Here is a 26,015-nt window from a genome sequence, read left to right as displayed (position 1 = left end):
AATAATATTTCAGAATATTACTATTGAAAATTTCAACAACAACAACAAAAAAGATTTAGCACTACATCCAACGCAACCGAAAGCTGCTACATGTTACGGAAAAGTGTTAATATAGTTTCATGAGAGTAAAGAAAGTTTTGGTTTGGATTCATAAATATCTTACTTCTGTTGAAACAAAAAAAACGAGCTTTACAGTAATCTATCCATTTAAACCAACCAAACTTAAATAGAAAATAACTTTGTTATCCTCACTGAGACTCACGTTTTTCATAGAAGGAGAGAGAGAAAAAAGGAAAACGTTAATTTTCAAGAAATAAAAACTGTGGACATAAGAAATAAACACAGAACACAATATTATACTTTAGACACGTATCTAAAGGAGTAGTTGTATGTAAACGTACCCAAGAAATGTCAAATTTAATGACTGGTGCAACATTACTAAAATGCAATGTAAGGAAGCATGTTTCCGGAAGACACCACGTGACTATTAGTTGAAGCCTTTCGGAACAGAGGAAATGTTTGTTGTAGAACATGGTGACCCTTCAAGTTTAATGAAAGCTGATGCAGTCGTCGAGCAACGCTTAATTGTCTATGAACGTTAAAGAGTGAAATGCACTATTTAAATACGTAATGTTGTTAATTTTGTTCCAAAAATTATGTAAGTATTTTAATCACCAGCATTTGTCTAAACTACATTTACACTTTTGTGAACACGATAATATTACTTTGTTAAAGAAAATAATCAATCTAAAAGAAAACTACGAATGTTCCTGAGAAATAAAGTTACTTAGGCTTAGTGTTCTCTTATAATAATATGGACATATGCCGGATCGACTTGAAAGGTATTTGATTATAATCGCATTGAAAGTAAACTGCTGTATATTTGAAGTGCACTCCATTTAAACTTGTAAACATGTATGCCAAACATCTAATGCCTTTGTCTAAAACTAATATTATTCTTGGCGTTTTAAACGTTAAAACATTAATATAAATAGCATACTAGACAATTTACATACTTACTTTAAAAAAAGAAAGACATTTCTTTTATGGTTGTATAATAGAAACACTATACGTTCTTACGAAAATAGCATAACGTAAACGTATCTAATTTTGAAGACATTTCTCTTTAACTGAAGTAAGTTCAAATACTAAGACAACAGATTAGAATAAATTAATTGGAAATATCGCTACAGAAAAACATCATAAAAATGTGATTTGGAGTATGTATTATGTTTGTCATTTACCACCGATTAAATTTCACAAGTCTGGTACCATGCATGTGTCAACTTGATGTCTTTATGTAATAGTTATCCATTGTAGGAAAGGAGCGTATGATATTCGAAGATTTAATAACAATATTTGCGTTTTACCTTGTTGTTACATTTTGGAATCCCTAAACCAACCATATCTCCAATATTATTCAAGTAAGTAATAAATGTTTATACATTCAACGTTCCCTTCTGGCTCAGTAGTACATCTGAGGGCTCATGACGCTTAAATTCGGGTTACGATATCCGAGGAAGGAAGAACCCTTAAAAACAAACAAGCAACACACAATGGTTTAGAATAAACAATCGATTTAGTGCTAAGTTTAGAAAAAATAACTGTTCTGCACGGCAAGTACTCACCAGACGTCGCTTAGGCTTAATAAGAGGCCTGTTCTGTCCGTTCATTTTGTGATAGAGACCGCAGGCGTTACAGAGGTAGTGGCCGGTGCCATCTCGGCGCCACAAAGGTGTAGAGGTCGCTCCGCAGTTGACACATTCTCGACCCTCTGATGGGTTAAAAGTGAAATAATTAAATTTATTCCGTAACCTTAGTATCTACTTTATTACACATTTTTCTATACATCCGTGCAATATAACCTCACTTAAATCATAGGTTCAAACGTATTCATGTTTACGACTACTGATCAGCAAAGTTTTAATGACACCTAAGATATTCGTCCATTTTAAATATATAATATTCATATTTAGAGTAATGACACTATTCAGTTCTTTAATAAGTTCGATCAAAAGACCTTACGAATATGCGTTGTTTCTGTTTCAGATTCCACTAAAACTTTAAGAAAAATTTTAAAAGTAATTCTGAAATCTGAGATTCTGCTTCAATCACATTGAAATAAGGTACACTCCCACCTCTTTTGTAGACTTTTGGTTTTAGTTAATCAGTTAAATGGGTTAATTATTATCTACCACAAAGTAAGATATGCAATTAACATCTAATGAAAGTATCAGGGGTTTAATAATAATAATGAAAGCAGGAAAGGGAATATTATTCTAACACTTTCCTTTATACTGTTTTCTTAATGAGTACCCTCAGCTAGTCTTATCAAAATACCTTCTCACAGTAGAATCAAATCAAACTATGTGAAACTCAAAATAAACTTATTAAATAGAATTGAGTGTTTCAGCTTTAAAACATGTATATGATTTACTTTTTCTATATTTTTTTATTGTGAGACTGTTTTTAAAAGAAATAAAAATTCTTCCTTTTGTTTCAAAAACTTTTTTTATAGTTCATTAGGAAGTTTTACTTCACATATTCAATGTTTCAACTTAATAATTATTTTTCATTAATACATTTATTTTGATATTCTATTTTGCTGCCATAAGTGTTAAAAAACAACTCTCATAAACTGACAAAGCACGATAACTCCACGGACATGTTTAGAAGTTAAATTAAAATACACATGAAACAGTTGCAAACCAAATTAAGAAATATGTAACAAATTAGATAACATATAAATAGTAATAATAAAAAAACGTTGCGTGAGTTATCTAATAGACACACAGAAGTAGGTTGTCATCTAATAGGCATACAAAAGTAGGTTGTCAGTGCTTGCTAAATGAAAATATTATGATGTTGGATTGTTTTTATTCGTACTTTTAAAAGATGATTTTAATGTGGAATATGTCACGTGGAACAAGGAAGATAGCGTTATAGGTATTTCAGCCAAAACACTACGTTCCGCGCTTTACTGTAGTAAAGAACCAAATGATGTACTCTTGTACAGAAAGGCTTTAGTTACACGATACGACGGATAACCGCAGTCTCGTGGTAACCTTATCTAAAGTGATTGTCCAGTACCCGAGTAAATGATGTAATTTCCGAAATGTCTCCTGAAATGTTTTTGACAATGAACTTCAGTACCGAGGATTTATCGTAGTCCAAGTGTCTAATCATCAACTGAATGATGCTTCCGGCACGTGAATGCTGACATTCCGGACACAACTAATTCAAAGACCTGGTTCTCTTAGACCAAACATTTTAAGTTGAAGAACTTATGTCCGGTCGTGAAGGGCACGTAGTGAGAAGAGAAAAACAAACAAACCCGGATGTCCTGAGTTTAAGAACGCGCATCTACACTCATTTAAGAGAAACTAAATTTATAAAGCGCCTTTATGGAATGTCAATAATAGTACATTGAAAAACAACAAAATATCTGAGGTGTTGTTAAGAATATGTAGCAAGAAGGAGAATGATGTTCACTCACGAGAACAGTTCGTGCGCATGCTTACGCAACCAAACACTATTGAAGTAAATATACCAAGTTCAACTTAAGTAAAAGTATGATTTGAGATGTAGGAAAATCTTATGAACTATTCAACAGTCTTATTTAACAACTTAATATTTGCATTGTTTGAAACGTTTACTTGATTCTCACATAACCTTACGCTACTGATAATCAGTTACTAGCTTCCCAAACAACGGATGTGACTGATCGTAATATTGTTAAGGGTTTGTGAAATTTATATACTAATCTCCTTATTTTTAAATCCGCTTTTTATGTATCGTGTAACTAAGCATTAGGCAGTATTAGAAAGTACAACGATTAACAAAAACATTATCCAAAGCTTGGCTTGACTACCGTAAAGATTGTGTTCAAGGTGTAACACGTCGGATAAAATGACGGATTATTCGGCTTAAAATTATGTATAACATGTAAGATATCTAACCTGCATACTGGCAAACAGGGTTGAGTCCTAACTTCCATCGGTAGCAAGTACCTGCCAGTGATAACAAATAAAATCTCAGTGATCGACTACTACTGCCTGGTACCATGGTGACAACAAACAACTGAGTGATCGATTTTTGTTGTCTGGCACCAAATACGCTACTGTGAAGTTATTGCAATATTTTATAAATTAAATTTCATTTTAAATTTGCTCACATGAGTATTGGATTTACTAATAACATTGCAAATTACTAGAAGTAATATATAAATGAACGACCGGAAATTAGTCACTTTCTAATTCTAGTTGTCATTGAAATGATTGAGACATTGCATTTTATAATTGGAATGAACACATGCAAAGAACGTTTTAATATATATCATTGTATAGTTTTCAAATATAAAAAAGAGCCTCTTATATCCCACAGATTATTAATTTTTGGAACGTTAGAAAATTTTCAAATCGTCCTAGATGTTATATACAAGGTCCTATTTATATAGTTAAAATGTTCAAGGTTTAGCGCGCAAACGATGGTTAAAGTTTTCATTTTATTATATTCGCTGTGAATATCAGTAAACCACGTTTTGTTTTCCTTTTACAGAATACGACTAAGTGTGACCTAAGACGAATGCGAGGTGTTATGTTTTTTCGCGAGACACCTTACTTTGTAGTTCTATTAGAAAATACAGGCGTATTCACTTTCAAAAATAGTTATTTTGCAATAACCTGAACCTGCATTCAAGGATCATCTTTAATTATCAAATAATTTCTTAGTATAGGCCTAAATATTCGTTATTTATTGTCTGAATACAAAAACAAACATTTATATGCTAATAAAAACCAGATTATATAAAAACAAACCACCTATACTGTCATTTACCTTCTATTGACAATTTCTATTCATCCAATTTATTGTAGACCGTGACAGTATGACGGTATATATATATATATATATATTATTATTAGAAATAAACTATACGACTAAAATAATACATTTGAAATTCTAATAAAACAGAAATTGTATTTACTTCTTAATTACATTCATTATAACATTAATCAATACAACTCTTCATATTAACTGAAAACACATGAAAGGTTATTAATACAAGGGTGCAAGAGGAAATGGAAACATGACTCTATGGTACTCATACAAGACCCAAGAAAAAGACCTTCATGCTTTGAATCTATGCACGAGATTGTGCTGTTAGGTAAGTGACAACACCAAAACGGTCAGAGAGAAGTGCACGCATCACTTTCCTAGCCGACGCTGTGCAACTTATCCAAAAGGTTACAAATGTTTGACCCGCATTGCTAGCTCACTGATAGTCGTAGTTGAAACGGTATAATTATTGTTCTGCGCAGAAGCCGTTGTGGCATTGAAATTCTAAATGGCTTGCAAGCCTTTATTTTGCTGTCTTGAAAAGAGAGTTTAAAGTTAGTGATTAGATCTCCATATATTGACATTATGACATTGAGCATGAAATAGAGACGGCTACCTTGCAATTATGTCTGAAAGAAATAACAAAACTTATCTAACATAATGATAATCAAGACGAAAGGAACAGTCAGAAGTTATTCTTTGTTGGAAGGTTTTGTTTGATTTGAATGCGCCTATAATTAAATCTACTTGATAACATTATTAGGTAGTAAAATAAGCCTATCTTAAATTCCATAAGTAATGTAAAATGAATATTCAATCTAAAATTTATTATCAATTGCTAGGGAACAACCAACCATTTGACCAACACTACGATTTTTTGCTAATCTCCTTCACACAACGCAAAGTTGTGATATAATTCACAATTGGTCGCCAAGAGTTAGCTCGAATTGAGCAGGGAACATTTGTAAATAGAATTCTTATAGCGTTTTATTCCTTCGTTAAGAAATATATATATATATTCATCAGACTAAGTACATTAAAAAACTCGTCTCTAAGCTTCAAGATTGAAATAGTAATCAGCTCCCACGCTGTTGATCATCAAGATTTAAGTTCTTAAGAGGGGTCGTTAACTAACTGTATGAAGTCCCCCCCCCCCCAGATAGAAAAAGAAAGTTATCCAACCGAGCCTGAAACAGCGAGGCGACTGAAATAGTACGGTCATAGCAAAATATTTCATGTGGAGTTTTGCCAGCTTTCTTGCTATGCAACAGAATTTCCTCAGGAAATAATTAGTTATAGGAGGCAGGTTATGGAAATTATTATGCTTTCATCCCCTTGTCGCATCTGTATCATCAAAATCTCATTCGTCACCTGTTTCTCAATACTTTCAACCACTAATTCCACATATATATACGCTCGAGATACATTTTGAATGCAGTGTAAAAAGGTATACACATTCAATCAGTAACTAATTATGTTATTGTTTTCCGTTAAACAGTCAGATAAAGTTTCGGTGTTGGCATTTGTTGGTATAGTGGAATGCAAAATAATTTGCCCTCCATTGGCTCACAAGCATGCTTGCAGATTTATGATGCTAAAATTAGGGTTTGATACCTTTGATGAGCAGAATACAACCAAACCAAAATATGCAGTTTGTCATATAATCAAACCAAAATATTTTTGAAGCACCAAAGTTACATACAAAAGCTTGTGTATCGCCAGGTTGAAGTTAGTTTGTGAAACGTGTTTATGTATATGTGTACACTGTTGCCCAATTGACGAAATTGTCACTATAGTGTATCAGAAAGTGTATAAAATGGTCAGAGGTATAATACCCATCTGCTACTTCTATATATCTGTTCACACATTTTCCTTTAGGGTCTTCGTTCATACAAACCCCATAATAATTAACACAAAGATGCGAATTAACAAAGTATAATATTTTACTATAAAAGTAAATTAAATTAAAAGCCACTAAATCCATTTCGACTACTCAATTAAAGCTAAATTAATACAAGATAAATATTTAGTAAGAATATAAAATCTTGGGCATAAACTAAGTTTTTAATACAAGTCAATATACAAGTCAAGTCTCCTTAAAAGTTTTGTAGGTCACAGATATAATCTTTCCAAAGATTGCGTAATGCATCATATTAAATGAAAACAGATAAACAGACAGGTTTTGAATCGCCTGTTTAGTGTATTGCAAGCTTGAGCTAAATTCTTATGGAGTTAAACAAGTCGGTGTCAGAACTCAAGGCAAAAATTAACATGTCAACTTGGTAGAGCTTTGTCAACCGTACCGTGATGATTACTGCATGACAGACGCACCAATCAGTGGCAGAGGATTTCAAATATGTATCATCGGTTTTTTTTACCCGCCCACGTGACATCTATATGGGCGTGGCTGGTGTCATGTTCCGGATTATATAATATCTTTGCATTTTTTGTTATACTTTCTTGACTATTTGGCTGTCCAAAGAGCTCAAGTTGCCTTATTAGGTAAACAAGTGTCACACAACATCACTATAAAGACCAGTTAAACCTGGAAAGACACAATTTTATTAGCAGTATATATATTCAGTTGTCAGCAGCCAAGGAGGGTTAGAGGTTTCAGTCAAACTGTAGCGTATGATGAAGTTGGATTAATTTTTGTGTTTATTTCTATACGTCTGGACATTAATCTAAAACAGTAACTGAGTGGATTAGACAACTATCAAAAGTATGGCTTTTCTCCCACATTTCTCCAGAAAATAATAATAAAAGTTTTATTTCTTTTAATATTTCGCCATGGTGGCTTCATGAGGGCTAGTGCCGTGGATTTCAATAAAAACTGTTCTTTTAATAAACTCTAGAATTTAATGTACACACACATATATCTATATACCTTTTTACCATTAAGATGCCGAGCTAAATAAAGTGCATTTATATCATCATAACATAGAATTTAATTCAATTGTCTGTTTTATCATTGTATATACCGTGGAGTTTAGTAAAGTCCATCTGGTTAATATATATACCATGGAATTCCATAACTCCCGTTTCTGTCAGTGCGTCATGAAGTTAAAACTATCACAGTCAATGTACAAAGTTAAATTTAGTCCTAACTATCAATGTATTTCGAAGTCCAAGAGAATATGCTTCTACTCAGTAAAAATAAATAACATCCGGTCTTTTATATTATTACACAGTTCAATAACGTCCGTTTTTGTCAATGAAGTTAAATTAATTATGAAGTTAAATTAATCACGCTCTTTTATGTACCTGCTCCTCACGTTATAAGTTGTGTTTCGATACACGTGGTGGACCGATCACAAATACCCCATTGTTCAGCTTTGTGCCTGACTGCAAATAAAGCAAACACTCGTGTACTATGGAGTTCAGTAAAGTCCGTTCTTTCAATGTAACAAGCAATTAAATAAATCAGTTTCACCCAGTTTACTGGGAAATTCATCAATGTTCATTTCACAACGTACCAAGGAGCTTAGTAACAACTAACTTTTCATTGCATTATGCGTTTCTGCCAATGTATCTCGAGTTAAATAAAGTACATTTCTACTAGTATAACACAGAGTTAAGTAAAGTACATTTCTACTAGTATAACATAGAGCTGAATAAAGTCCATTTCTATTAGTATAACATAGAGTTAATAAAGTCCACTTGTCAAATGCAACTTGCAGTTAAATAAAATCCTTTTCTGTCCATGTACCATAAAGCTCAACAAAACCAGCTCTTTAATTATATGAAATGTTCTCCGACAATGTATAGTTCAATTTAATAAAGCCCTTTTCTATCAAGATCCCATAATTTTCCATGAAGTCAGTTTTATTTTATATCTGTAAAGGTACATTCTACCAATGTAATAATGAGTTTATTAAAGTCCTTTCCTTCACTGTATTATGGAGTTTAATAAAGTCCGTTTCTGTCAGTGTTCGTTTTGTTCAAAGTATTAATGTGTTTACCTCAATAAAAACATAATCCTAATTAACTATGGAGTACAACAAAGTATTTATGACAATGTGCCCTCAAATTTAAACTCCTTCAGGTGTACCAAAGAATACAGTAATGTCTGCTCTGCCTTTATATTATAAAGTTTAAAAAAAAAGAAAGTTACTACGAATTTTTCAATTTCTGTCATTAGTCTTAGAATTAAAATTAAAGATATATAAGCCAAGCAAATAAATAAACAGATAAATAAAACATGAAAACAAATAAACTGTCAGTATTGCATTTAATTTTACTAATTGCTACTAATGTTTCTCATGTGTGATACATCGAACATCTTTAGTCAGTTATTTACAGTCAATAATATAACAAGAAAATCCATAAAACTGTTCAGTATTATGCATTATGTAGGCGCCCTTCGTAGCTCATAGGTAAGCTTGTCAGCTTGAAATGCTAAAATTCGGAATTCGATTCCGCGGTAGACACAACATATATAATCCATAATGTAGCTTTGTGTTAAACAACGAATACATAATAAGTGCCTTGTACATGAACAAATTGTTAAATTGAGGGTTAATAAGCAATGAATCAAAAATAATATTGATTAAAATCAAATTGTATAAAAAAATATTGTCACCATTACGCTAACAATTTTAATAATGACAGCCAAAAGTGAGGTATATGCTATGTCAAAATAACGTCAAATGTGAAAACAGAAGCTTACAACATTTAACATGTCTTAACTTAGTCATCTAAAGAATTAGCCTTTCACTTCGAAGCTTTCCCAGTCTCAATTTTCACTTTAAACTTTTAGAATCCAATTTGAGTTAAAGAAGTTTATAACAGGGTCGACTATATCAGAATTGAAGTTTCGGCCTCTGTGTTAAAAGCCTCAACACGCAGACCAAACTTCAGTCACCTCTGTATGCTCTCGGAAGATATAGCCCATAACACCTTAAACCAATATGTGCTGTAAATTAAAGTGCGTCCTATCATTTGTGAAGAATAGATTTAATATTTGCAGTAATGATTTGTGCTTTGCCGTAACAATATCGAAGTTCAAAATTTTGATAAATCACTGATGAACTGCGCTTCCAACACACAATCACGACGCATCAGGTTATTACTGGTTTGTTTGGCACAAGCTAATCAACAGCTCTTTTCCATATAATTACTCATGCTTTCTCTTCCTTCCCGTTAAGTATCCACTTAGGACGTAGAAATAACTTCGATGAAACTCATTTCCAGTCTAACAATTATGGTGTGGGTACCGTAAGTGGTAAAGCGTGTTTATGACGAATTATATTCGTCATTGTACAATAGTATCAACTTATTGTATTTCTAAGCATTACCTATTTTAATCGGTCCCTTAGGGCTTTTTCTCGAAAAGAAGAGTGCACAAAAGCAACTGAAGTACGCCATGTTTGCCATATTCGTTGTCCACGCTACGTTTTGTTCAATACAACGTTTGTTCTGTACCAGCCAGACTGATGTGTTCTAGTATTAACAGAAACGTTAAGTGTTACGCATAAGAATTCGCTCAAGCTAGTGTGTTTTAAATCAATGAGAGCACTAAGTATGGGAAAATAGTGATTATTTTTACAGATTGCTGCTCCTGTCTTAACGGTAGGCATAACTTAAAATGATGTCTTAAGTCATTGATCCGCTTTGGATTTTCGTGCAAACTTTAGGAATCACGAAAGTATTGTGAATGTATATTGTAATAATTAATCTTTAAATACCTGAACTAAACACGTCATAAAAATTTCTGTTACCTTAACTATAACGCAACATAGCAAACAAGTAAAGTTTAAGTTAGGGGTTATACTCTAGAGTCCAATGATAACTACCTGTCAGTAGGTTCAATGAGTGATTTTTGTAAGGCACAGGTTTCTGCTAGTAATGAAACTACTAACAGTTCTGCATGTAAGTAGACAATTCATGTACTCACTAATCTTTGTTGAAGAACAATTTTATTTTGAAATGTTACCAATCATAATTAACATATTTATAGGTCAATTAGAGGAGTATAGCCATTTGATAAATAAAAATTTACTTCTTAGACCTCCCACTAGGGTCTAAATATTAAATTCCACTCATCTGAAGTTATCTGTTTATCTAAGAGTCTGTCTTAGTAAACGACTGTAAGACTTATGGGAGGCTTTAACGTCTGATAATAACTTTTACCAAATTCGCAGAGTATGAAGTGTCTTCAACTGTAAATCAATAATATACATGAATCATTCAAGTATATCTTCCGTCAGAAGTTTTCAAGACTTTATAAACATAACCAACTATAAAGTGAAGCTTATGGAGAACGACTATAAAATATTTCACACCAAAGTTCTGTTTAATGTGTGCAAAGTTTGAGAACCTTGATTTTAAATGAAAGTTTTAGTTACCTTGCAAAGTTCTTGGACAACACATATTAGTAGAGAATGAGGTGTGTTAATTCTTTGATTTAAGTATTTTTATCGTGGATTTGTCAAAGCGTTTTCCAATTAAATTAATTAAAAATAAGTAAAAAAACATGACAATAATTCAATGTCAAGTAACAAATAATCTAAAAATAAAAGTACCTTTTCACTTGTAGCTTCTTAATCAGACGTACCTAATTCTGTAATCTTTACTACCATCTACCATAATCATACAACAAATATACTTCAGTGTAGTCATATGGCATACCATTAATTAAACGAGCCAGGTATAAGGCATTATCGTATTAGCATTAGTGCTAGGCATAGGTGAAATAGGTAACATGCTTTAACAAGTTAATACGTGTTGTTAGTACAGACGTAGAAGTATTCATTTCCTTTATGGCAGATGCTCAACATATAGTACAAGTTATATTATATAGATTTATCAGTATGGGTACACATAAGATGCAGAGAAGAAGCTTCCAACATAGGTGTTATTGCCTGCCAGTCTGGATTCAGATATTTCATACACTATTAGTCATACAGCTTGAAAAAGAAGACTTATGAAGTCAGAAATATTAGCGAAAGAGCAAAGGCCAAAAGAAGTAGACGGGGAGACATTGAAGGCAGAACACAACTGCCTCTAAAGTGTTCATCTTACCCGCGCTAGACCTTCCTTTTGTTCTTGGTTTGTTGCCAGAACTTGAGGACGTGGGGACAATGGGTGCTATGGACGATTGTAATGATTTAGAGCCTAGAAAGGGGCTAGTAGCATGAAAGCTGTAGGTGGGTCCACAGAGATCTGCAGAAGGTGGGGGTCCAGCCGAATGAGCACCTGGGGCATAGGCGGGATAAGTGGACATGGGATGGGCAGTTTGGTGAATGGGACTGAGGGATGTGGAGAAGCCAGTACTACCTTCTCTAGGCTTGCTACCAGAGCAGCTTGAGAGTGCGGAGCCTAATGTGATCATGCCGGCGACCGAGCCTTTTTCGTCCGATGTTCCAAATCCCGTGACAGCACCGCTGAAATCCATGCTTCCGGAACCGGCGCCCGTCACATTATCCGGCGTGGCATCCTTCGGAGGGGTTGGGGGAAAGCTGAACAAGTGTGGACTAGAGTGAGAAGGAAGGCTAGAAGAACTGGGGACTGGGTGTGAAGCGGGATGCACCCCCAAAGGTGCTCCTGTTGGACTGGGATGATGAGGAGGTTTGCTTGTGAAAGGTGAACACCAGGCAGACCCATGCGCTGGATGTGGAACCATGGGCTTGGCTGTTTCTGTGATCCATGGGTGTAAAGGAGCGTGAAAGTGTGGCCTGCAGACCTGGCCTCCTGAGACTCTGGCTGAGAAAATAAAATAAATTATGCTTCAACAACAAAAGAAAAACGAGATTAATGAAACATGTTTTTTTTTTCAAAAGAAAAATTAAGAAAAATTATTATTATAAGTTAAACGATTAGTTATATTTGAACTAAATTTCTAATTATCTACGAACGTGATCGGAATTTGGTATATTTGTTGTACTTAAAAATTAACAGTTTTTTTTTAAAGTTATAAATATTAATTTAAACACTCTACTGAAAGCTTAATATAATGTTGATGATTGATATATTTGGTTTTTCACCTGCACACTTGCAACCGATTTTGTTTGTTCAATGGTCTTGGTAAAGCTGCCTTAGATATTACTGACCATACATTAGAAATTACTGTGGCCAAATACCGAAATCATCATAGCAACACAACATGAGAGGTTTCTTTGTATGTAACCATGTTATCAAGTATTTCACTGGGAGAACTGGCACGTTCTAACCTAGAATAAATTAATTAGAAATGAGCTTAAAGATTCCATTGTGTCATCATTGTTACACCTGCAGGCTTACAATTCAATCCTCAAATTAATTTTAGTACATCTTATACGGAAAATCTAACGATCAAAATTTGACTACATAAGCTTAAACTTTCCTTCTTCACAAGTAATCCCTGATGAAAGATAGGCCTCTTTCCGAAAACGTTTTGACATTTTTTTTCTTGATGTTACAATACCTACAACTAATCCACCGAGTTATGTTACAAAAAATAAATCAAATTAATTATAAGGGGGCATCATTGTGTTTTATTCGCGATCAGTGACTCAGGGAAGGTATTGATAGAAAATCTGCCACCTGTAACCCTAAAATCTACAACATTCCTCGTGGTTTCCGCTCGAGAACTTCAGTTTAAGTATATATATACATATTGCAAATAATATTTTAATTCTCTCAAGTTTATTAGTAAATAATAAATAAGTAAATAAAAGAATACAATGGCAGATGATAACCACAGTTGTGTAAGAAATTTCATTCATTGTAGTTTAACCAATATACAATTATCCAAATTTTGGGAAAAATCATACACTGAAATGACAGAAGTAGGATACACAACAATTCAAAATAGAAACATTGTTGATTTTGAATATATTGAAATTACTGCTAAGATATATGCTTGTCTTTTTTTTTCACTCTAGTTTATTCAAACAAAAATCAAACAAAAGTAGTAAATTAAAGGCCACTTAATTGTGAGCTGTGTTGCATGGTCTTTGCTCTTGTTCTCGACATGAGCTTAAACAAGTGACCCCTTTACTAGAGTACAGACATATAGTGTTGGTTGGAATGTTCGGTGTATTTATTTTTATTTTTAATTATTTATAACTTTGTTTTATTTATGATTTTAATGATTACTCCGCATTGTTATGTTATAGTATGTGGATTTAGGACTAACATAAGCCTACTGGACGGGTCGAACTTCGTGAGGTATTATTGGGTTTATGCCCGAAAACATGGTTAGCAGATAATGTATACAACAGATGAAACAATGCTTTCCACTTTTCATAAGCAGTTCGTAGTATGCGTATTTTCCTTTCTTTCTTGCCTAAACACCTAACTATACCCAGTTCCTAACTATACAGTTCTATTTCTGGAGACAGTAACGAAGTTTTATGAGAACAGTTCAGCCTCATGTGCCATACAGTATCACTCAAGATTACTAAATCGGCATTTAACATCACTTTTGCTTTTTGCTTTGTTATTTATTACGTTATAAAGATAGCCAAATGTTCATTAAAATCGTTGGCAGTGTGTTCTTTTGACGTTGGTGCCTTCTTTACTTCAACGAAAGGCCAACCCCGTGAAACTTTCGACCCCTGACCACTGCTTGTTCAGAATGGACTGTATCCCATGAAACTAGCAAGTGTGCTTCTGTCGTTTTTTTATATCTTCACCTGTAGCTCCTTTACTGGCTAGAATTGATTTTCAAAAAGACAAGTTTACGACTTGACTGTCTATGCTGAGAAAGCATTTAAAAGCCTCCAGCTTTACCAAAGTGGCACACAAATTATGAAACTTCAGCCGTCACAGCCAGAATAAGCTGAATTATATCCTGCGCCAGAGGCGGGCAAAAGGGGATGTTGTGCTGTCGTTGGCGGGAGAGACCCCGCGGGGCTCGTCCTTGTCCTGGCTCACTTGCAACGCCTCGAATTGTTCAAGGGGTGGCGCTTGTTGCTTGGTCTATAAAGAAGCTTCCGTAGGCCTGGTGGGAAGGCTTTGTAGAGTTGTCTATTTCTGTTTGCCAACTCTCCATGAGGTTCTATATAGCTATGGAAATACACATATGTTAGCTCTAACGTAAGGCGAAACATGCTTCGCATTAACCAGTCCATAGCCTGAGGAATAAAATGAGAAAATGACACTTTACATTCGAATCAAGTGGTCAGTTTGTGCGTTTTGTGTATTGAATTTACTTACAGCTGGAAAATAAACAACATAAATACACAGTTAAAGCATTTTTTTGGAAAACAACACTTTACATAACAACAACATTGTATTTATATTAAACACTTAATATAAAATATTTTCTTCTCTTTTTTGCTTTTGGGGTCAAGCACAAAACTACACTATGGGTTGATTATCTGTGCGCTGCCAACCATGCGTATGAAAACCCAGTTTCTAGCATTGTAAGTCCAAAGACAATTTCCTCTCTCTATCCAATATATATCTATAAATTATCATCGTCTTGTTATTTAAAACTGTCCTTATTCAGAATTAGTTAGTCTAATCTGATCGCAACATGTACAGCATTTCATATTTATTGTTGTTTGTTTAGCGTAGTAGGATTGGATGAGCCAGGTATCGGCGAACTATGTAACCATATTGAGCGTAGCTCATGTGACCGTATTTATCGTATTTAAGTAAGTGTAATGATATTATTTTTATACCTTCTTTTAATGAATAATTTTGACATAAAGTAAAGTTAGTTATACTGGTATATGAAACTAACTGAGGTAATTCTTAGTTTTGGTCTGTATAAGTAACTTACTTAGTTGAATAATTATTGAGAATCTAAACTGTTGCAAATTGTCAGCTATTTCAAGTCTTAATTTAGTGCTAAGAAACCACAGAATGTAGATTTACAATGTGAGTGAACAGGACTTGAAACTTTCAACTTTCTCTTAACGCTGGGTAGACGATACGCTCAGTTAATTGCAAGTGTTTATTTCCAAATCATAGACAAAATGAACCAGACATTTAATGTGGTAGAAATGAAATTGTATTGTATCAGTTCAAACATATTCAGTAAATCAACGGCAAAGTCCTGATTACGTACTTATGATCATGAAGAGACCAAAGAATTTGTACAGACTTGGAGATGAGAAAGAAATAGCCCTCCCCGGAGGCCTTTTACCAATTATCATACGTATCGAATTCAAGAATTTGTGACAGACCCACGAACTTGACAAAACAGTACGTCGAAAAAAGTCGGTATCACATATACAAGTACAGTAGAATCTTGTGTTAGCGATCTGATACTTTGTCACTAGGAAGATCACTTTCCGTTAGGGTATGGCTAACCGTGATCGTGTTGCGTCGCGGGTTAGAGTTACTGAATACGGGACAAGTAGGCACGCGACTCGACTGCTGCAGAACATGACAGAAAAAGGGAATTCTCAAAACGGTCAGGCCAGTTACCCCTACGATTGTTTCTCGGAATGTTTTCCGTTCCTCTCTAGGAAATAATGTTGATCAACAGTTGAAAAAACAAAAACTGGCATCGCTTTAAAACAATTCTTTAACAGAGACCGCTAGGTTTGCTCTATTCAACACAATGCACAACGTGCGTCAAATACGGCTAACCGCTAAACTACCAACTTGTAGAACTAACCAAGACAATTTATAAAACTTTAGAAGAACGTGCCTGTTGATCATAGTGTTGTTATTAATTTTGGTCAGTCCAACCAAGCAACGAGGAATTATTTTTTCGACAGGATATAATTTAGGAAATCGTCACCGTTTGCTGTCTTTAATACAGCAACATGTTATGACATACATTATTATATTGAAAACAAAACTGGTAGTTGTTGTCTAATGCACGCCATTTGCACAGTTTTATTTGAATGCTTCTTTACTGGTTATTAGTTAGTCATAATTTATGTTTATTTCTACACTACATGCCTCTTTCGCGTGCCTAAGTTGACATGACCTTGAACTAATGATATATTTACAGTTCTAACCTCGAACCCAGTTGACAACCACTGTTTGAGAAAGCTATTAACCAGACCCGCAGATATGGCAAGACAAGCAGTAAAATGAACATAAACATCAGTGAGAAATGTCAAGTTTTAAACTTCAAGATAAATAGTTCCAAACGTGCTGTTGCAGTATATCCCAATTCAATAAGCCGCCTGACTCATCTGTTCAGATATCTCATCTGATTCATTTATAAACAATCTCTGCTTAATACTAGAGAACGAAAGTTTATTTTGTCGCTAAAATGAATAGTTTATTTATACATTTTTATGGTGAAGAGGGGAATAATGAATTTCAACGACTTCGTAATTAATCACTGTGTACTAATGTAAGTAATTCTTCATCTATATAAAAAAAACACTATGAAGTTCATACTCTAACATGCCAGCATGCAGTCATTTATCAATGTTCTACAGACATGTGATGTGTATAAATATACGAGTTAATTAAATAATACTTGTTTTCATATAATTGACCACTGATTACCATTTCCCCGAAATGCGCAACTCTTTACCTTCGTTAATTTGTATAGGTCGAACAAATGCTTCTGATTTAAACGATTGTTTAAAAGCTTATGATTATTTATTTAGGCGAGAAGTTTAGAAATTTTAATAATTTCTTTTTGTAAACAACAGTATCTGAGTTATAGAATAATAGGAGATAGCCACAATAAACAAACTTTAAATGTTATTTTACAATTACTTTTAACATTAACTTGTGATTTGAACAGCTACTTTGTTTAACAACACTACCCTAGTAACAAGACTGATAAGAAAGCTAAAATAAATGGCTAGAATGCGTTTTTTATGTTACACATCTTATACGCATGTTCATCACACGAGACGGTCAGTTATGCACAAGTTAAATATATAGAATAGCCTGGATTCTTTAGAGTATGGCTGTTTTTTTTTTAATCACGAGAATGTCAATAAAAATAAAGACACATAGAATTTTATATTCATTTCTAAGCGATTAATTATCAGTTACATACGAGAATATTGTTTATAAAAACTTAAATGTGTGACTCAAATTCAGGTAAAAGTGGTAGTTAAAAATGCTGTAATAACGGGAATAAAACAGAAGTAAATCAGTTCATACAGTAAAATTATTGCAATGGAAAATTAATAAGAAGTGTCACGGAAATGAATCGCGAAACGTACTTTTTTTTTTTTAAGCACTCAAGTGAAACGATAAAAGAAAGTCACCCTCTAGGTAGACCTTATCATGAAAGTGACTAAAAAAATATTGAAAATCCCAGCGCTTGGAAAATTGAAACATCGAAAATAACTCATCCATCTGTCAGTGTGTGCTGAAGTAAAGAGTTGATAGGGAAAACTATTACTTCCGCTTTATTAAATGTACATAAACATTATAAAGAACCAAATATGAAATTCGTACTGTTTGTATTTCCTATGTTATATATTCTAATCTAACATATCTTCATGTTTGGGAAATAACACTTAAACAAGTTGACTATTTATAAGTAATAATTACTCTTATTTATAAGTCCCGATGTTTTGATTTTCAAATGAAACCTATCATGTAAGTGTTAATTTCTGAGCTACACGTTATCTTTGTTAATGTTATTGATACTGTTTAAATACATATCAGGTTAAAAATGCCATGAAAGAAAGGGAAAAAGAAATACAATATATGTATTGTTTGAACGCGTAATTAAATTATTTGCTATGTAGTAAAAATGTATTGTTGACGAATAAACCTTATTGCATATCGGTAAAGTTTTCATTTGAATTATATGTATAAATCAAATTTTGTGTCTAACATTCATTGCACGTAGTTAACTTTCTTAAATAAGATTTTCCACAGTAAAACAATTAAAAACGTGATAATTCATTTTCAACAGCAAAAAATGGTGTTTGGATTCTATGTACAGATGTGTAACGAACTCCACACAGTACACGTAAAGAGAAGTAAGCATGTTCATAAAAAATATATTTATATATAGGAAATATATTAACTGGTGAAGTTACGTGTCTACATCAAAAGGTTAAAGCATTCGGACCAGGAAACAATGATTCAAAATATATTGAAAATTTTCAACTTCCTCTCTGATGTCACGACTCGGTAATTTCCTGAAATAACATGACAAAATTCTAATAAACCTCTCTTATGTACATTGGTACATGTTAAAATTAATAGAGTTCAGTTTGCCATAGAGAGATAAAGAAGAGTAAAAAAATAAATGGAAGTTGACTCCATATGTATATATGTATATGTATAGCTTACAAAATGCTCATTTCTAGTTTTCAATAACAATTAATTTAAACTTTTATATAGTGATTTGGGTTTAGTTTTAAAATAATGGAAAACTGTGAAAACGTATCACATGACTATGCACATTAGCAACCAAAACATAGGATATAATCCAGTTGATAATTAGGATTTGGCAATAATAATAATAATTAGTGATTAACTTTATAATTAAATTTTTCATTAAGGTGATTGTATATGCTAATAATCATGACGAGTATATGAAATAAAATTATTTTTCTCTTTTTCTTTGTTTCACGGAAAATTTCGTATCTTAGATTTGAACTATAAATCATATGCATAAATCGACTCTCTCAAAGCCATATGTTTTCTGTTCTTTTCTCCTCTGACATAATTTTGACAGCTTAAACGTGCGTTTTTACTTTACCACCAATTTGATAATTACTTCAACAATGGTGGATTTCAGTAAGATCGCTCTGCTGCTTGATAACTGATACTTTTGTAGAAGTAAACCACGTTTTTTTGTTGTTTTTTCTTTCGTGCCCGCAAATACGGCATATGGGTTTTCTGTTGAGAAGTTGGTAAATGTAAAACGACGCTCGCTTAGTTGCGTCCATGGATAATTTAATTTCAAAACATTTTTCCTGTCCGATACTCTTTTCAATCGTTCACCCATGATTTAATCAACGAGGTTTCTGGAAATTAGATTAACGTAAAATTGTACATAGCTTTTGTGAGTCAGAAATCTAAATTACTAGGAAACACAGATAACATGCCGTGATAGTGTTATGATATACACTTTATAAATTATACGAGGAAGTACTGGTGAGAGGGACGAGGGAAGGAGAATTACTGAGAATTTGTGTAATACATTTCTGTAAAAACGGTAAAAGTATTGCACATTTTATTTTGACATCTGAGTGTCCATTATAAATTCTCTTTTTTGTGTATATGTAACCAAGCATTCGATATTATTTATGTAAGCTGTTTATGGGGATTGTGAACATTTATCCATAACATGTATGGGTGCTTAGTTGTCATAATTGTCATTTATTTCAATTTTAAATTCTTTATTTTTATATATGTAAACAGAAGTGTTGCACATAATGTTGCGTATAATGCCTTAATGCACTTGGTTTGAGGTTTACTTTAACATTTGTTTTTAGCAAAAATGCATGCCCATTTGTGTAATAATGTAAAAATATCGCGCAACAAAGAAAAAAGAAATTCAAAACTCATATCTTAATGAGTAATATCATTATCAGTCACAACTCTTTATTTGCATTTCTTATTAATTGTAAAATGTCTGAAGAATCCACAGAGTGTTTGTGCACCACAACGTTGAAGAAGAGTTTATTCATCAGATTATTATTTGTAGAATTTCAAACGTTTGTCTAGTATTTGCTTGACTTTTTACTTTTTATTAGATAAAATACATGAACAGTATGGTTTCTGACTATGTCTATAAAAATGTTTTATCCAGTTTTCTGAGACTACGCAATTACGACAATTTCAACTTTCGAACAGGTGTTTTAGAAGTTTTGATGAACAGAAGAAAAAACAAACAAAGAAAAGAAATACTGTAGACCTCAGTTTTGTGAAATATACTTCGAAACCATTTAGGATAAAAAATCATTGTTTCGAAATGTTAAAATAGATGTTGCCAAATGCTTTATATTAATGGTCTAGAATTAGATTTATCTAATCTTTGACAGTTTAAGCCTCAAAGTCATTCACTTGTTTATTTAATGTCCCTCAGTGCACCTGTGAGGCCTAATTTTATTTGTTTTGTAACATATGTAGTTGACATGAGCAGAGTGGGATGCACATTGAAGGGAATTCTTTGTTCATCTTATTTGTTTGTGAGTAACTTCTCGCTTTAACTAACCAAATCTTAAAGTTTTATTGCTATCGTTTAACATAAATCCACTTGTGAGTTCTATTCCATGCTTGTTTTGTAAAAGCCTTTTATAGGCTGCTTATAGAAAGTGTTTTTCTGTATTACTATCGTTGACTTGCTGGGCAGGAGCCCCCGCTGAATGTAAACACTGTCTTGCTGTAGGTTAGTTAACCCTGGCCTTTCCGATGCCAACATTACAAACCAGCTTTACAATATGGTTACGTTTTGACGAGCGGGTTGCACTATTGTCATTAAAGTTTAATTTCGGGTTGTCAGCTCTTTCCATAGTTGAAGGAGGTGTATACACACCAGGGGTGTCGGAATCATTTTCTGCTCTTCAAACACTATTATAGTCACTCAAAGAGAAGAAACATATACTCCCTTAATTATGAAGTTCCCCGATAAACGTGTTTTAACAAAGAAATACACCAAGCAATTAGCACCTTCGTTCTATATGTTTCAATAAAGAAATACACCACGCAATTAGCACCTTCGTGTGTCTATTAACTCTTACTACTTGGTTAATTTCACTTCTTTATCAATGAAGTTTAATCCAAAGTCAAATACCAAACATTTCTTTGCTTCATATTCGTAACAGTTTGTTTCCTTCAACATATCATATCTTTAAGATACAAACATATAGTTTTAAAGTAATTTAAATAACTCCAAAATATTATCTCCAAAGGGAGGACTTATTATTGTTTTAGGTAGTAAACAATGTCAAAACTTTAAAAGCATTATTGTGTTTGTGATTAAAATCGTCGATTGAAGCGAGGTTATCCAGGATTGAGTTGGGCCACTATAATTGTTTTTGACACGAATGTGTTCACAGATTGAGTTCTTGTATATGGATAAGCGTAAATATGTATACGTGTGGGTATATATACGAATAATAATATATTTTGGTATAGACGTTAGTGCGTGTATGTATTGTCATGTACAGTTGAGAAGTTTGATCAATGAGTGTGTTTATGCATCGTTGTATACGATTAAGATGTATTATCTTGGCTTCGCACGTCTTCCAAATACTTATTATAATATTTTTTTTTGTATACGCAATAGAACAAGTATTTGTTACACTTAATTAATTTTAATTATATCACAAGAATTATGTAATTGTTATAAAAGTCTTCTAATAAAGTAATGTATTCCGATGAGATACTGTTTGGTGTAGATGATAAATTTTTAGCTTCGAGCTTGTTAATTAATGTCTTTGAACAAATAAATGACAAGAGGAATAGTAGCACACGAATAATTCGTTTGTATTGCTCATACAACCCTCTATAATTATACAAACTACTTTTGAGTGAAGCAAACTATTACTCAAACAACCCTCTATAATTATATAAATTATTTGTTAATAGAGCAAACTATTACCCACACAACCCTCTATAATTATACAAATTATTTGTTAATGAAGCAAACTATTACCCATACAACCCTCTGTAATTATACAAATTATTTGTTAATGAAGCAAACTATTACCCATACAACCCTCTATAATTATACAAATTATTTGTTAATGAAGCAAACTATTACCCATACAACCCTCTATAATTATACAAATTATTTGTTAATGAAGCAAACTATTACCCATACAACCCTCTATAATTATACAAATTATTTGTTAATGAAGCAAACTATTACCCACACAACCCTCTATAATTATACAAATTATTTGTTAATGAAGCAAACTATTACCCACACAACCCTCTATAATTACACGAAGTAGCGATACAACTTCTTTAATCACTTAGCATCGCTTATCATTTTATTTCTACAAAACAATAAAACTAGTTTGTATTTTAACAATACTATGGTAATAGCAATAATAAAAATAAGTAATGGTTTTTTGATTGTTGTAAGGTATAACTGACGTAAATTAGGACGGTTAAATACTTTGTAAAACGATTTTTGTATAATACACTCAACACCGCTTCACTGAATATATAAGAACGAATTCAATAATTACATATTTCCTGTTAGATGTTTCAATTCCTTGTTGTATTTTCTCTTATTCAGTTTTATCAGCCATAATTCAGCTGATAAACTCACACATATGCGCTGTATATAAAAAAAAAAAATAATGTTTGTCTTTTCACTCTTCTAATTGTTATGTATATCACTCTGTATATACAGTTGAAACAGCATTTATAGTCTTAACCTCTTATCTAATACACGACGTAAGCATTATTTATACTGCGAGCCTTTCATATTATAAATAACCGCCAATACATTTTAAAAACAATTCTTATCTTACCGTTAACATATCGTAAGCACAATTCATATCTTTAACTTGTCCTTTGTGTGATAACGATAGTTTACGCATTATACTCGTCTCCTAAGACATCTCTCATTAACCCTGTTGCTTCTCTATCTCACTATAATTAAAACATAAGTATGTTTCGAATTTTTGACATATATTGGTTTTTATTTAAACACGATGGTTTAACACTGACTTGATCATCTGTAAACTGACAACTCAGCTACTAGTTTTTCTTACTAATGTATGCTATGAAACGAAGCGAACTCTTAGTATCAATACGGTAACCTGAATAACTTTTGAGAAATTAAGTATTTGTAACCAATGACCACATGTATATATCTTATCTCAACTTACGTAGTAAAATGTACCTCAACCGGTGCATCTTTTCTAAGACAACGTTCTGCATACCTGCGCTTGAAATTCAACAGTAAATTTCGTTTTTAGTCTGTAACAAATCAATGACTACCTGCGTTAGGTCTCTTAGAATATTTATGCATACTTTACAACTTTGTAAATCAAAAGCAAACATAATACAACTTTTTTAACATTTGCAACTCAAAATCACTTTAGTGTATTTTAACTTGAAAATTATTTCTATTAACTCATTCTTCTGTAATACAACGTTCATAGTATTTTGACACGTACGTAAGTTATCCCACAGTAACTGTAGGACACTTACAGCTCATGAAATACAACAATTGAAAAGTATTAGTATTACCTACCTAAACTGGTAAGTAGTATACAAGTTTGAAAATAAAAATTATTGTATCTATATTTTTTTTCAACTATAACTTGATAACTGTAAAACCTTAATTATTCGATGTGCCCGTTTAATCTCGTGGATAATAGTAAATAGTGATTGGAGAAAAAAAAACAGACAGCTTTTACTTCCACAGATACATCATCATATCATAAGAAATTAGGTAATTTTAAGGATCAACTTGTGGCATTTAGGAAAAAACAAAACTTACCATGTGGTGTTCTGTAACTATGAACAGCCCTAGCAGCTGCTGGACTCGCATAGTAACTCGCAGGATTTACGGGGTTTCCGTTGCTGTCCAGAGAATGGAAAAAGACGTCCACATCGTCTGGAGCAAGCAGGTTGCCAGAGCCATCCAGTGCGGGACCCATACGGGGCCCGTCGTATGCCCATCGGTGTGCTGCGGACTGGCCTTGGTCTGCTGAGGCCATGTCCATGGCAGCTCGCCCGTAGGTTTGTTGGAAATCCACGATGAAGGAAGAAGGAAGGGCGCCCAGACTGAAGCGGTTTAACAGGAAACCCTGTACCGTAGCGGTTTTATCACTCCCCGAATTCTATACCAGGAGAAAGCGATAACAAATGTTTAACTCAAACTAAGATGAAGCTGGCGAAATGTTTCCATTTCTACTGTCTTGTTGCTTTAAAGTTATAAGCTAGAATGTCATACGGTCTTTGTGTTAATTAATAATAGTTAATTGTTTATTACATATCACGCTAACACACAGTTAGATTTGCTAATTTATCTTCCTTGTCTAAAAATCCATAATTTCAGTAAGATGTAACCGTACGATCAACAAACAAGTTTATCTCCATACTCGACGTAAATAAACACTACACGCCACGCGCTACTGAGAGTCACATGTATCGCAGCGCCGTTCAAACCAGAGCTCTGATGGATAGCGAAAACTACACTCACTCGTGCACAGCTAATTCTCCTGATCTGTTGCCTCTAGTGTTGGTTGCGCCCTTTTGCCAAGGCTTGCCAAACCGATACAGCCCGGTATACAACTGGGAGTGTCACGCTTTCTCTGGCGCCAGGGTGTTAGCCATGTGAATGCTACGTCTGGCCCCTCGAGTTTAAACTATCCAATCAACGATCATCTATTATTTAAAAGCATAACAAAGAGGATGGAGCAGACGTAAGGGATAATGTTGGATTGGTTAGTTATTCCCGACGTGAAGGCTAAGACCATCTGTGGTTGTCAGTCGTACCTGAAACCCGCCCCTTTACAGTAATAACTAATTTAGAGAACAGTGACGCATTGAGACCTTATTTAAAATGTCTGGCACATTTAGTTTTTCAACAGGACTCATCCCATTTGGGCAATGAACTGAGGCCCGAAACGAAGGAAATTGTCGCTTAAAAACCATTGGTTAAGGCCCACGATGATGTTGCTTGAACTGCACTAAAGCGATCTTATGTTGTTAACTGGTTTGTTTATCGAAGTTAAAATCAATGGAAAGGCAGGAGGAGGGACTATATGAAAACCATGCATAGCGAGTAAACTCTCCTTAGATTTATAGTCGAAGGGTCACGCTTTTGTTGAAGAAGGGTAACCTTCACACCACGATTTTCGCCATCCAGATCATTGCCCATTGTTCACGTTTGTTGGTGGTGCCGATTTAATGGCATTACTCAAATTTTTGAGCGTTAAAGTATCACGTTGCTGACAAGCAAAATAACGAGGGAAGTTTCGAATAATAAATTATCAAGTTAACATGGTACATGTGACGTTTTCTATCAGTTTTTATTGTTTGGACGATACTTTTTTATTGAGACTACTGGCGTGAGAAAAGCTAAAGTAGTAAGAGAGCTCGTCACGTGTCACACTCAGAAGTAACATATAGATTCATATCTTAAAGTAACGCATAAAACTCCCATTCATGTTGTAGACTTTCCAGTTATCAAAACTGTTCTGCAGTAAGTTTGGAGTTAACCACAGTGAAATTTATAATAATAATATTTTCTTTTATCCGTGTGTATCTTTAGATAAATCTCACAAGAACTGAGAACTCATTTTAATTTTTGTCAACTTTTATCCACTCTCTTAGTGTCATTTCAAATAAAATCTTTGACATCCGAGAAACGTGCAATCAATTTA

General features: G+C 33.4%; 1 protein-coding gene across 16 annotated transcripts in view; it reads right to left on the bottom strand.

Annotated features, from left to right (window-relative positions):
• Positions 1 to 26,015, bottom strand: part of LOC143240345 (GATA-binding factor 2-like) — a 311,086-nt gene that overhangs the window by 125,741 nt on the left and 159,330 nt on the right. For 9 of the 16 annotated variants that reach the window (XM_076482622.1, XM_076482636.1, XM_076482631.1 and 6 more), the window contains 4 exons: positions 24,125 to 24,467; positions 11,860 to 12,540; positions 3,960 to 4,010; positions 1,629 to 1,774 (listed from right to left, as the gene is read on the bottom strand). In XM_076482622.1, coding sequence (XP_076338737.1) covers positions 1,629 to 1,774; positions 3,960 to 4,010; positions 11,860 to 12,540; positions 24,125 to 24,467 — 1,221 coding nt within the window. Of the gene's footprint in view, positions 1 to 1,628; positions 1,775 to 3,959; positions 4,011 to 11,859; positions 12,541 to 24,124; positions 24,957 to 26,015 lie in introns of those variants that run through there. The other 7 variants (XM_076482634.1, XM_076482621.1, XM_076482627.1 and 4 more) reach the window with 6 other exon arrangements.

This window comes from Tachypleus tridentatus, chromosome 13, assembly GCF_004210375.1.
Source record: "Tachypleus tridentatus isolate NWPU-2018 chromosome 13, ASM421037v1, whole genome shotgun sequence".
Taxonomy (NCBI): Eukaryota; Metazoa; Arthropoda; class Merostomata; order Xiphosura; family Limulidae; genus Tachypleus; species Tachypleus tridentatus.
This window is presented reverse-complemented; position numbering and strand designations above follow the sequence as displayed.